Below are 14,173 nucleotides of genomic sequence, written 5' to 3' on the forward strand. Positions count from 1 at the left end.
TATATTTGTCTTATACAAGACCAGATATTTCTTACGCAGTAGGCATTGTAAGTCAATTTATGCACCGACCACAGAAGAATCATTATGAAGCTGCGTTGAGAATAGTAAGATATCTAAAGGGAACAGTTGGGCATGGGGTACTATTCAAAAGAAGTAAACATAAGGGGGTTTATTGATACACCTATGCAGACTGGGCAAGCAATCCAATTGATCGGAAATCAACAGGAGGCTACTTCACCTTCGTCGAAGGAAATCTAGTCACTTGGAGAAGCAAGAAATAAAAAGTAGTTGCCTTATCGAGTGCAGAAGCGGAGTTCAGGGGTATCAAAAGTGGGTTGATGGAAATATTATGGTTGAGAAGACTAATGAAAGAGATCGGACTATCACAAGGAAAAAGTCAATTGTTTTGCGATAACAAAGCTGCAATCAGTATATCTGAAAATCCAGTGCAACACGACAGGACCAAACATGTAGAAGTCGACCGGCACTTTATCAAGGAGAATATTGAGAATGGAGCTGTTGAACTCCCATTCGTACGATCCGAAGATCAATTGGCTGACATCCTTACCAAAGCAGTCAACTCAAAGAGTCTATCCAACGTTTTGGGCAAGTTGAGCTTTGGAGACCCCACGACTCAACTTGAGGGGGAGTGTTGAGAAAGGAAGAAAATCAAGAATCATTCAAAGGAAGGAAACAAGAATAAGATCAGCACCAAATCAATTCACATTGATTGAGTAATTAATTTCATATGATTCCATGAAATCTTACCTTGTACAAAGTGTGTAAATCTCTATTTAAAGAGAAGTAGTCAAGGTGAATAATACTCCCTCCGTCCAGCAATAGGAGTCTCATTTCTCCCGGGCACGAGTTTTAAGAAAGTTTTGGAGTGTGTAATAAATGGGGTGTGGTAGTGGAATTTGGGACCCACCTAATTTAGTTTAAATAAAAAATGAGCATTGCCAATGGAATTCAAGATAGCCAATTAAATTGATGGCTGTGAAATTTGAATTTGTCAATTAATGCAGCACGTTGAGGATCATTTCATGGAATGCAATTGTTGGGTCATTGGCTGCCAAAATTATGAGTGGGAATAAGACATGGAAAACTGAATTTAAAAAGAACACTCAATATATAAAAATATCCATTCCATTAGGTGAAATCACCTCAACATAGCTATAGCTGCACCAACTACATAGAGTTTGAGGGAAATTTCCCTCTACAAAGAAATTGAGGGAAGGCAAATTTTCAAATTTCCCTCTACAAAGAGTGAGGGAAATTTGAACTACAAAAAGTACAGTTACATTGATGGCTGCTATAAATGCAGCAACTACACTCATTTAATCCACCTCCTACCAACTCAAAATCTGAAAATCTACCAAAAACACTCCCAAGCATCAAGTAAATTTAATTCCCTCAGAAAATTTTCATCATTGGGATGGATAATGGGCAGAGGCAAACCCTGCACTTGAGCAGCAATATCAAGAATAATGTGGTTCAGTTTCTACTCAAGCATAGCCATGATGGAGTACTATCAAGAGGGGCTGTAATGGAGGCAGCAGAAGCTCATAGCATCAGTAGGAAGACAGTATACAGGCTGTGGAAGGCAGCCAATGAGCAGATGCAAATGGGAGAACCTGCAATGATGGAAGGAAAGGTTAAAGGCTATCATCATGGAGACATATTAGAACTTGATCAAGAAAAGGTTAGAAACTTATCTACTCTTGAAAGATCATCCCTGAGGAAAATGGCAGTAAAATTGAATGTGAGTAAGAGCACATTAGGTCATTGGGTGAAGCAAGGTAAACTAAGGCCACATACAAATGCAATCAAACCTGCCCTCACCAATATGAATAAGATAGCAAGAGCTAGATGGAGTCTTAGTCAACTTCAGCCACAGATTAATCAAGGTAGAGTTAAGTTTCAGAGCATGCATAATGTTGTGCATATAGATGAAAAATGGTTCTATATGACCAAGGTATCAGACAGGTACTACCTTTTGCCCGATGAGGATGAGCCATATAGGACATGCAAATCCAAGAGATACATCACCAAAGTCATGTTTATGTGTGCTGTCAATAGACCACACTTTGGTATAGATGGGCAGTCCACTTATGATGGTAAGGTGGGAATATTTCCCTTCACTGAAGTTCTGCCAGCACAAAGGAGATCAAGGAACAGGGCAAGAGGCACAATGGAAACCAAAGTAATCAATTCAGTCACAAAGGCAGTGATGAGGGACTGCCTTATCCAAAAGGTATGCAACATTTTTCATTCTATCAGATCTTAATAATTCAAAAAAGATCATCATCTAGTTATGATATTGTTCTTGGCCACAGATTATACCTGCAATTAAGGCCAAATGGCCTGTTGGGGCAAGTAAAGACATCTACATTCAGCAAGATAATGCAACCCCACACATAACTGCCATGGATGCAGATTTTCAGGCTGTTGCCAATTCAGATGGATTTAAAATCCATCTGATTTGTCAACCATCTAATTCCCTGACACAAACATCTTAGACTTGGGATTTTTTAGGGCAATTCAGTCACTGCAGCATGAGAAACCATGCAAGACTGTGGATGAACTAATGGGGAATGTGTGTAGCTCATTTACAGAGCTGTCACCACAAACTCTCAACAAAGTTTTCCTAAGCTTGCAGGCTTGCCTCACTGAAATCCTACAGTGCAGAGGTGGAAATGGATACAAAGTCCCACACATCAACAAGGACAGGCTACAAAGAAATGGGGGGCTGCCCAATGTGCTGGAGGTGGAGGAGGATGTTGTGAGAGATGTGCTTCAGTACTTACAACTGCCAGAGAACAATGTTGGGTCAGTGTATGATATTGGCCCTTTGTCAAATGCATTTGGCTTCTAGGTCAGCCAAAGTCATGTGTATGGGATAGGGTAGTCTGATTTTTTAGTGTGTAGGTCAGCCCCTATGGTTTTTGGGTTAGGGTCTGCATTTTTTTTGGTTTTTTGGTACACATACATAGTGCAAACCTAATGTAATGCACATAAGCAGGATAATGCTATGAGACCCTCAGAAAAATTTCATCATAGGGCATTGGCTCAAGCCTCCAAACCAGAAACAAGGGGTGGCTTGTACACATCACAGAAATAACCAACCACACTACACCATCAAAAGCCTCCAAACCAGAAACAAGGGGTGGCTTTTACACATCACAGCAACAACCAACAGCAATACACCAACAAAAGCCTCCAAACCATATCAAGGGGTGGCTATTTCACACACAACAGGAATCACAAACATATCCCAACACAGAATGCAGCAGGCAACAACATATTCCATCAACTTAGTCATCAATTTAGCAACATGAAACAACCACAAAAAAATGTCATCATAGGCATTGTGAAAAGCCTCCAAACCATATCATGGGGTGGCTATTTCACACACAACAGGAATCACAAACATATCCCAACACAGAATGCAGCAGCCAACAACATATTCCATCAACTTAGTCAACAATTTAGCAACATCAAACCACCTCAGAAAAATGTCATCATAGGCACTGTGAAAAGCCTCCAAACCATATCAAGGGGTGGCTATTTCACACACAACAGGACCCACAAACATAAACCAACACCACAGGAGCAACAAACAACAAATTCCAGCATGTATAACAACAATGCACCCTATAGCAGTAGGGTAATCGGACAAACATCACATATTTCATCATATAGGAGTCGAATGCATAACAAAAGAACCCTAAATACAACCACCAACAAAAGAACCCTAAATACAGCCGACTACAGAATCTCCAAACCCTAGTCAGGGGGTGATTCTTACACAACTCACCATGTTAGATGAAATCTTTCATGCCGGGTAAGAGAATCAGGAGGATCTCCTTGAACCACTCCTCTTCCTCCACAGATCGCCTCCGTCTCTTCACTCGCGGAGCTTCAGGGACCAAATCGGAGTCCGGACTCTCGTAACCCGACGTATCAGGGACAATAAGCTCAGATTCGAGCATGAGATCCGGCGTACCAGGGACCACGGTGGAACCACCCACCATCGACGGCATACCTTCAAGATCTGGGGTTTCAAGGTACATTGGGGGCTGGGAATCGGTCCAGGGTGGTACGTCGACCGTCGGAGTTTTAGGAACAACCGTAGACATCGAATCACCCGCCTCCCACGAGTATGTAGGGATAGGCGACAGGTGCGACGCAATTGGCGTCGGGATCGACCCCTCCGACGGGTCGAACGTCCACTCCGGCGCCGGATTCGGACGAGGCCAACGTGGAAGTTGGATGCGATTTCCGGCCGAATCCAACCCATAGATGGGGGATCGGGGTGGAGAGGGTGCATTATCCATGGACGCTCGACTGGGGAAGAGGAGGAGGAGGCGGCGATTTGGAGGAGGAAGAGGAGGCGTGGATTAGGGTTTCCACGGAGGAAGAAAGGGGAACGCGGTTGTGAGTGAGAGAGTCAGAGAGTGAGAGCGTGTAATTGAGAGAGTGAGAGAGGGAAATTGAGAGAGTGAGAGAGTGTAATTGAGAGAGTGCCGACAATAATTGGTGTATGGGGGGTGTTTTTTTAATGGCATTTTTGGTAAATTATGAATTGAGGGAGGGTGATTTATTTATCTAAATATGGTAAGTAGAACCGGGACTCCTATTCCCGGACGTCCCAAAACGGAAAAACGGGACTCCTATTGCCGGACGGAGGGAGTACAACACAATTTACCACAATCTTCTTCCCTATACACTTCGGCCTTTTAACCATGCCTAATACCAAATTCAAGAGAAGGTATACAATTGCAGTTAGAGCATGAACTGTTGTTGTCTTCTTATTCTGAATTATCTCCATTTTTTCTTTGTTGTAGAGGGTGCAGAAGATCTTGGAAAAAATCTGATTCTGTTTTTTGCTGATTTATGTTGTGTAAATGTAATAGTTAGAATAATAAATAAATACATAAATAAACACAAACAACTAACTAAAAAATACAAAGTGAAGCAATGTAAAAAAAATGTTGGGTAGAGCTAATAAACCTTAATGATCTATAAAATAAACACAAACTAAAAATCAATAAAGAGTTAAGCTAAGCTATGTAAAAAAGAAAAATGTTAGATAATGTTCACATACCTTAAATATATGTAAAAAAAATATAAAAATAAAGAAAGATATGAAAATAAACATAGAGAGAGAAAAACCTGTAATTTATGAATGTGTGTTATTGCAACTGATATTTATAGAGCAACTTTCTAAATAACTCTTGCTTTTAAGTTTCAAATTTCAATTTTTTGGCTCTAAAATGAACAGATTTCCCCTCCTTTTTTAAGCTCCAAGAAATCCCTCCATTTTGGAGGGGGAAAACCCACGTTTTTTTATAAGAGGGAAATCCTACTTTTTATTTTGGTGGGAAAACCTTCTTAGAGCATCCACTACGCTGTTCCCCCACCGTTCCTTAAACTACTATTTGCAGGCCCTACTGTACTTTTTAACTCCATTCCTTAACTAAGGAACGGAACCTGCAACCCTCCGTTCCTTATCCGTTTCTTAACCGTTCCTTAAATTACTATTCATTCAATTTCATTTATTATTTTTATTTCCAACCCAATTCAATTAAAACAAACACACTTCATTAAAATTTAAATAACATTACAACTTAAAATTTAAAAAAATAGAAAAAGACATAACTAAAATCCTAAAAAAATAAAAATGACATAATTTAAAAAAAATAGAAAAAGACATAATTAAAATCCCACATCGAAAGTGGAACATAAAACATTCAAGGATGTCTCTATAAAAGAGAAATAAACAAGAGTGAGTTTGTCCCACATCGAAAGTGGAACATAAAACATTCAAGGATGTCTCTATAAACGAGAAACAACCAAGAATGAGTTTGTCCCACATCGAAAGTGGAACATAAAAATTCAAGGATGTCTCTATAAAAGAGTGAGTTTGTCCTACATCGAAAGTGGAACATAAAACATTCAAGGATGCTTCTATAAAAGAGAAACAACCAAGAGTGAGTTTGTCCCACATCGAAAGTGGAACATAAAACATTCAAGGATGTCTCTATAAAAGAGTGAGTTTGTCCCACATCGAAAGTGGAACATAAAACATTCAACGATATCTCTATAAAAGAGAAACAACCAAGAGTGATTTTGTCCCACGTCGAAAGTGGAACATAAAACATTCAAGGATGTCTCTATAAAAGAGAAATAACCAAGAGTGAGTTTGTCCCACATCGAAAGTGGAACATAAAACATTCAAGGATGTCTCTATAAAAGAGAAACAACCAAGAATGAGTTTGTCCCACATCGAAAGTGGAACATAAAACATTCAAGGATGTCTCTATAAAAGAGAAACAACCAAGAGTGAGTTTGTCCCACATCGAAAGTGTAATATAAAACATTCAAGGTCTCTATTATAGAGAAACAACCAAGAGTGAGTTTGTCCCACATCGAAAGTGGAACATAAAACATTCAATGATGTCTCTATAAAAGAGAAACAACCAAGAATGAGTTTGTCCCACATCGAAAGTGGAACATAAAACATTCAAGGATGTCTTTATAAAACAGAAACAACCAAGAATGAGTTTCATAAATTCGCAAGCCCATCAAATATATATGGGCTGTTACGAATTTCTTGTATTTATTTATTTGTAAAAATTGTTTTTAAATATAAAAATCAATTTTTATAAATAAAAAATATTTTTCTAAAAATTCATTTTTTAAAAAAAATGAATTATTGCATCAGCGCGTGACGACGCCCACTCGCGGGCCGACGAGTGGGCGTCACGCATGCGCTTGGAGCTCGCCATGTCGCCTCGGCGCGTGGCGAGACGTGTCGTGCCGCATCTCGCGGCTACGACTCACTGCACGACATGGGCACGGCATGGGGACGACACAGGCGGCTGCAACGCGTGTCTCCGCGGTTTCGTTCCGCAGACACGGAACGCGGCACCGTGAAGACAAGCGTTGCGGATGCCCTTATGCCATGGGTTTCATATGCATACAAAATGTTTTATATATATATATATATATATATATATATATATATATATATATATATATATATATATATATATATATATATAGAGTTGTATTCAAATCCTTTTCCCATAATTTATCCTTTCTCCTTCTAAATCTCATGCATTGATTTATGGTAATCCTATGGCCTAACTTATTTGCTGAAATCATTAAATTTAATCCATATTAAATACGTGAAGGCCAATAGAGAGAATCAACAATATGGTTGTTAAGGAAATATCCATGATTTACTCCCTCAAAAATCTTTGCGGTTTTTTTCCAATCTCACGCTCCAGAATTCTCTCTCTCCCTACTCCTTCGTGAAACGTCTGTTGTTGGCGTTGTGGCAGTCATCGTTCTCTCGATAATGGAAGAAGGTAATTTTTCTCTTTCCGTTCTTGTTTACGTATCGGAGATGTTAAATTCAATCAACATCAGTTACAGTATTCGTTCATTGTAGAGCAGATAATTCGTGTTTTGTGTCGTCGTGTCTCACTATGTTTATTTTGAAACATGATTTCCATGTTTGATAAGGTGGGGTTTAGGTTTTCTTCGTTCCCCTAGGGTTGCCCCAATTATGGGGGCTAGGATTGTAGTATATTGTGTGAAACACAAAGGACCGCGAGTATGATAAAGGTCTTAGTTTTCGTCGTGGCTAGGTTAGTAGTTTAAATCGCTTCGAATAATGCACCAAATATGAATATGTAATGGATGTTATTGCCTATATAATGCATGATATGTAAACGGAAATGATTAGATTTATTGAGCCGGTCGTCGTAGCTCACTATGTTTATATGGAAACATAATTTCCATGTTTTGATATGGTGGGGTTTAGGTTTTCTTCATTCCCCTAGGGTTGCCCAATTCTGGGGCTAGGGTTGTAGTATATTGGGTGAAACACAATTTGTATGAAGGACCGCGAGTATGCCACGCGTGATGTACGTATTATATTATGTAATGGTTGTTTTAGGATCTATAATGCATGATGTACATAATGTACATATTATACTAAATAATGGTTGTTTTAGGTTTAATAATGGTCGAGACATGAGTTGTAATGTATATGTTTGCTGAGCTGTTTTTATTTTCTTTTTTTTACAGTGGTGGTTGTACCTGATTGTCCTCCTGAGTTGAAGCATGTCGTCGGTCAGAAATTCTAATCCCTAGAGATGGACGATATTACAACCTCGTATTATTTTGTATGCAATAGGGAAGGCAAGAAGAAGTCGAACGAGGATGACCAATTGAATGCACGAGTTTCACTCATTCATCTAGGGTTCAGATATCATCTCGGCTAGGAAGTAGTTTTTACCGATACACATAATGTACATATATTATTCTGTAATGACTTTTTTTCAGTAATTGACGATTTATGATCTGTAATGTAAATGTTTGCTGAGCACGTTTCATGTATTCCCCAAGAGTTTAGCAATCCATGGGGATAGGTTGTAGTTTGTATATATCATCTCGGGTTTCACTCATTCCCCAAGTTACAAAACCGCCGCCAAAGTCCATGTGTTTCATTCATTCATCTAGGGTTTATATATCATCTCGGGTAGGGAAGTAGTTTTTAGTGATACCCATAATGTACATATATTACTCTATAATGGTTTTTTTTAGTTTCTGTAATGGACCATTTATGATATATAATGTAAATGTTGGATGAGATATTTTTTGGTGATTTTATACAGTGGTGATTGTACCCATGTACACAAGCAGTCAATTAATGCATAATACTTGGTAAATAATGTATAATACTTGATAAATAGTGTACAAAAGCAATGAAATAATGCACAAAGAAATATGACTTTTACCCATTCACCTATGTACACAGCGGTCAAATAATGCATAATGTGTGATACATAATGTATACTACTAGTTTAATAATGTACAGATTCGTCTTCATCCATCTGCTTTCTCAGTATTTATCTGCGATTTTTTTCACTTCATTGTTCCTGAATCTCAGGGAACATACAACATCAGAACATTATTTAAATGGGAAGCTATCAATATTGTGTCACATTTTCATTAAATAATGTATCATTCACCCATTGACACAAGGAGTCAATTAATGCATAATACTTGTTAAATAATGTATAATACTTGATAAATAGTGTACAGAAGCAATGGAATAATGCACAAAGAAATATGACTTTCACCCATTCACCTATGTACACAACAGTCAAATAATGCATAATATTCGACACATAATGTATACTACTAGTTTAATAATGTACAGATTCAATCAAATAATGCACTAAGGAATATTATACAAGTAGATTCGGGAGTTCTGGTTTTCCCCCATTCACTCATGTACACAACAGTCACATAATGCCTTATACTTGATAAATAATATACAATACTTGATACCTAGTGTACAGAAGCAATCAAATAATGCATAAAGGAATATGACTTTCACCATTCACCTATGTACACAAGCAGTCCCATAATGCCTAATAAATGGTAAATAATGTAAACTACTAGCTAAATAATGTACAGATTCAATCAAATAATGCACATAGGTATATTGCATTCAACATTTCACCCACATCACTCAGCAAGCATTCAAATAATGTCAAATACTTGACAAATAATGTAAACTACTACATAAATAATGAAAGAAACATGATATATAATGCATAGAAATAGTAACATAATGTTCAGATTCAATCAAGTAATGAACATACAAATTCTGTATTCATCTTTCACCAATGCACTATCAGCAGTCACATGATGCATAAAACAGAATATATAATGCATAGATATAGCTACGTAATATACAAATTCAACCAAGTAATGAACATACAAATACTGCATTCACTCTTTGACCAATGTACAACTGCAGTCACATGATGCATAAAACAAATTATATAATGCATATATACAGCTATGTAATGTACAGATCCAATCAATTAATGAACATACAAATACTACATTCACCCATTGAATATACAGTTGCAATCACCCGGTAATTCGACATGCTACTCAAATAGAATGTTCACCTTAAAAATGAACTTAAATCTAAGGGAGGAAAATGAGATTAACACTACCATATATATATATATAAATGATGTGATGTTTAGTCAGCTTTATAACTAAAAATGATATTATTAACTGCTGATTTTAATGCATGAAAGTGGTGGGGTCATTTTAATTATTGGTTAAAGAATGGAAGTGTGAGTTGGCTGATGTCATTTACAAAATTCCTACCTGAGCTGAAATTTTCTCTATTTAACATAAGGGAGAGAAAAAAATGGCTGCGTTTCATCAAATATTTATTTGATGATTTGAATTGTTAATATTTTAATAAAACTCTAATTAATATTTTTAGATTATACCATTTATCATTTGAAAGAAGAGAGAGAAATAGATGTCTGCGTTTGATTCCTAAAATCTTGCGTAGGGGATCCATGGTTTAAAAAATATGACTCTAATTTTTGCAGCCATCTATTTTAAGAAAATCCTATTAAGCAATGGTTTAAAAAATATGACTCTAATTTTTGCAGAAATAAATCCTGCAAACTTCATCAATAGCAAATTGGAAGAATATTCTCTATGATTTCCCCCCAAAACTACACATGATTTCCCTCCAAAAAAAACTATGGCTTTATAGATTTACTAGTGTTATCACCCGTGCTATGCACTATGCACAGGACATAAGATTTTCAAATAATAAATACAAATTTTAATAAATTTATAGGAAGAAAAATTCATAACATTATGAACACTTACAAAAAGAGAATGTCCTTATATTATCCCACTCCAAATGAAGCATTTGGACTTCAGCATATGATTTTATAGAGTTTTAATCAACTGATGTGAGTGGAGTAAATAAAATAAAATAGAGGATATCATTGCATGAATTTTAGCACATCTTGAAATGCATGGCCAAAGGCCAAATGAATTTCGATTAGGGATAACCCGATAAATTATAGGGTTAGGGCTATATTTTTACAACCCGAATATAAAACGGGCTATATAGGCTAGTCCGAATGGGTCGGCAGGTTAGGCGGGCTGGCCCTATATGGTTGCGGGTCAACCTGGCGGGTTACACTTTTCAATTAAAAGAATAAATTTAAGATTTGTTTTGAATGTAGATCATGCTTTCATAATTTTATTAGTTTTTGCTTTCATAAATTTAATGGATAAAATTACTCATTTTAGAAATCATAATGAATACTACAAACGAATTCAATTATATGCTAACACTTTTGTGTTTTGCAAATTTATGATTATATTTTTTAGAATACATTGATATTGAGATTATTATTTTTCCAAAGTTCATGATATTAGATTTAAAATATTATTATTATTTAATAAATACATATTTTTATTTTTATTTTATACTCCCTCTGTCCCTGCTATTCGCTCTTTTCTTTTCTTTTTTTGTCTAGTTTTAAACTATTTGCACTATTATTTTATGTAAGAATTATCATATTTAATTAAGTGTCACTTATTGAGTGTTTCCTTATTACACTTAAATTATTAATTTAATTACACTAATTACTCAATTCTTAATTTACAGTTTAAAAAGAAAAATGTGCGAGTAGCATGGGATGGAAGGAGTACAATAATTGTGTTATCATTATAGTAATAATTATATTGTTTACAAAACAAAGAAGATTAAGTAATTCAATTACTTTATTATGTGAAGTAGTGGAAATGAATTCTAAGTTTTAATAAAATAAAAATTGGAACTATGCATTGTTGAATATTTTGGCCTGATTAGCCCTAAATCCGAAGGGTTAGGGTTGAAAAATTGCAACCCGTCAGAATAAAAACCCGAGCGGGTTGGCCCGATTGACATCCCTATTTTCGATATTAGACTAAAATAAAAAAAACTAAAGTAGATCTTTGAGAAACAATATCTAGGGGTGAGTATTGGTGTTTCGGTATGATTTTTTACTCAAACCGAACCAAAATCAAACTTCAAAAACCGAATAAAACCGAAAACACACACACACACACACACACACATATATATATATATATAACATCAATATTATATATAATATATATTATATAGTAATATATAGTAAAAGAATATACTGTAATATAATGTATTAAATTAATAGAATATATAGGAGGATTAAAACATTGATCTCTACGTCATTTACAAAGAGAGTTAATATATTCTAAGAACATATAGGATTGAATAGTAAAATGCCATCAACATCGAATAATTAATCTACACTTTATAATATTCAATTTTAATTTAAATAAAACTTCTTTTATCTTATTTAAATTAATACTAATTATTAGTTTATGTTTTCATAAAAAATATTGATATATTATATAATGTTAAAGCACTAATACGTTTTAACAAAGAAATTACATAATTTGTGCATGATACAGTAATTATGTATATCATTCCAAGCCTAACAAATAAAAGCCCATATAAGAATCATAGTAGTACTTAGTATATTAGGTTACAGCCCAACTCACTATAACCCTAAAAATACTAACCCTAAAGGAGAACACATAAAACATTAATCTCCAATCAAATCGGCGGCGCCGCCACATCTATCTCTTACTCCATCTCCGATTCAACTGGTCTTGCTAGCACTCTCACTCCGGCCATCTCCAGTCTCGCCGACCTTCCCAAGACGATCCTCTGCCTCCCGACGCCACACTGTCAACGACCCCATCCGCATGCAACCCAGAAACGCTCTTCTCTACCACTGTCAACACTGTCACGACTAAGATCTCGGCAGCACTCCGGCTCGCCGTCGTATATATTGATCTGTGTCCGTTTCCTATTCTTTCGACAATTTTTCTTACTCAGGTTCGGTTCGGAATTATTACCTTTTGCATACTTGGCTTGTTCAATTCTATTTTGGCATGCATGTAGTTTGTAGTTTCTGTAAGAGTAATGTCAATATGTGACTTGTTCAATTCCTAAATCTACTTTCATGTTGTAATCTTCAATTATTTGTAAATGGCAATGTCTGATACAATTTCCGGTTGAGCTTGAATTTGGGCTTTCATAAAATCAGTCTAGACAACAAATTTCGTCCAAGACGAAGAATTTTTCAAAGAAAATAAGATTATTTACCCCTTCACTTTATTCTCCATTTTTAGTTGAATTCTAAGTTGAATTTATGCTGCATTTTCCTCGTGAAACTGCATCTTTTTCTCTTCTCTTCCTCTGTGCAAAAGATTTTTCATACTACATTCTTTTCAGCTTTTAGATATAAAGAATGAATTCTCCTCCTTTATTGTCTGAAATACTTTTAACTTTACTCTTTTATGCTTTTTCACTGCAATACTTCAACTGCTGAGAAGATGTTGGAGCAAAGCCAAGTAATATGCACACTGTTTTTTTTTTAAATTAGAAAAATACTAACGCCATATTATAAATATTTCCTCATCTTTGATCTTTTTTTTGCAGCCTAACAGATCTTAGGATTCATGAAGAATGATTTTATCCAGTGAAAGAAAAATAGATACGACACAAATAATAGTATAAAAAATTAAATAATAAAGACAACAAACAAACAATAAAACAACTGAAAAAATAGCCAAAATCAGATACAAACGCAAGGGAGGAGAAGTAGTGAAAAAGATAGTTGAAGAATGTAATTTTGGAGAAGAGACTAAATGGACATCGAAAACTAATTGATGGTGATATGTATTTATAGAAAAAAAAAACTAGATAGTTGAAGAATGTAATTTTGGAGAAGAGACTAAATGGACATCGAAAACTAATTGATGGTGATATGTATTTATAGAAAAACGTAGTGCCTTTGGCTCTGTTTTTAAATTTGAATCAAAAGTCACAGTTTCCTAAAATCGTAGCTTGTGTGGTACTACTCTTTAATCTTTCACACTTTCCCAACATCTGCACAAAATAGCTCACAAAATAAAAAGCTTTCACAATATCCTATGTCATGCTCTGTCTTAAGTTTCTGGCCTTCTCAAAATGACCAAAAGGGCAAACAAAATAACTTCACAATTTCCCGCCAAAAAGGGCCAATAAGTCTTTTCATTAAACTGACACTTTAGATTATGATAGATTATATAGATATAGATTAAACTCGAGACTTGGAAATATAGGTCGAAACTTAGTCCAGAATTTGATCTTTGCTGAACGTAGTGTTCTCTTTTGAAGGAGATGAGTGATATTATTACAGTGCAAAAAAAATAGAGAATGCACTTTCGGAGTTTGCATCTG

The 14,173-nt window shown here is 35.7% G+C and overlaps 1 protein-coding gene across 1 annotated transcript; it reads left to right on the forward strand.

Moving 5' to 3' along the window:
- Positions 1–1,435: 1,435 nt before the first annotated feature.
- LOC121757485 lies at positions 1,436–2,519 on the forward strand. Its single transcript, XM_042153024.1, has 2 exons — positions 1,436–2,254; positions 2,337–2,519. The coding sequence occupies exons 1-2, from the start codon at positions 1,436–1,438 to the stop codon at positions 2,517–2,519; spliced, it is 1,002 nt and encodes a 333-aa protein (XP_042008958.1).
- Positions 2,520–14,173: the final 11,654 nt, after the last annotated feature.

This window comes from Salvia splendens, chromosome 12 (genome assembly GCF_004379255.2).
Source record: "Salvia splendens isolate huo1 chromosome 12, SspV2, whole genome shotgun sequence".
NCBI lineage: Eukaryota > Viridiplantae > Streptophyta > Magnoliopsida > Lamiales > Lamiaceae > Salvia > Salvia splendens.

Coding starts and splice junctions, on each gene's coding strand:
- LOC121757485 (XM_042153024.1), top strand. CDS start 1,436: ATGGATAATGGGCAGAGGCAAACCCTGCACTTGAGCAGCAATATCAAG. Junction 2,255..2,336: donor GGGACTGCCTTATCCAAAAG/GTATGCAACATT, acceptor TCTTGGCCACAG/ATTATACCTGCAATTAAGGC.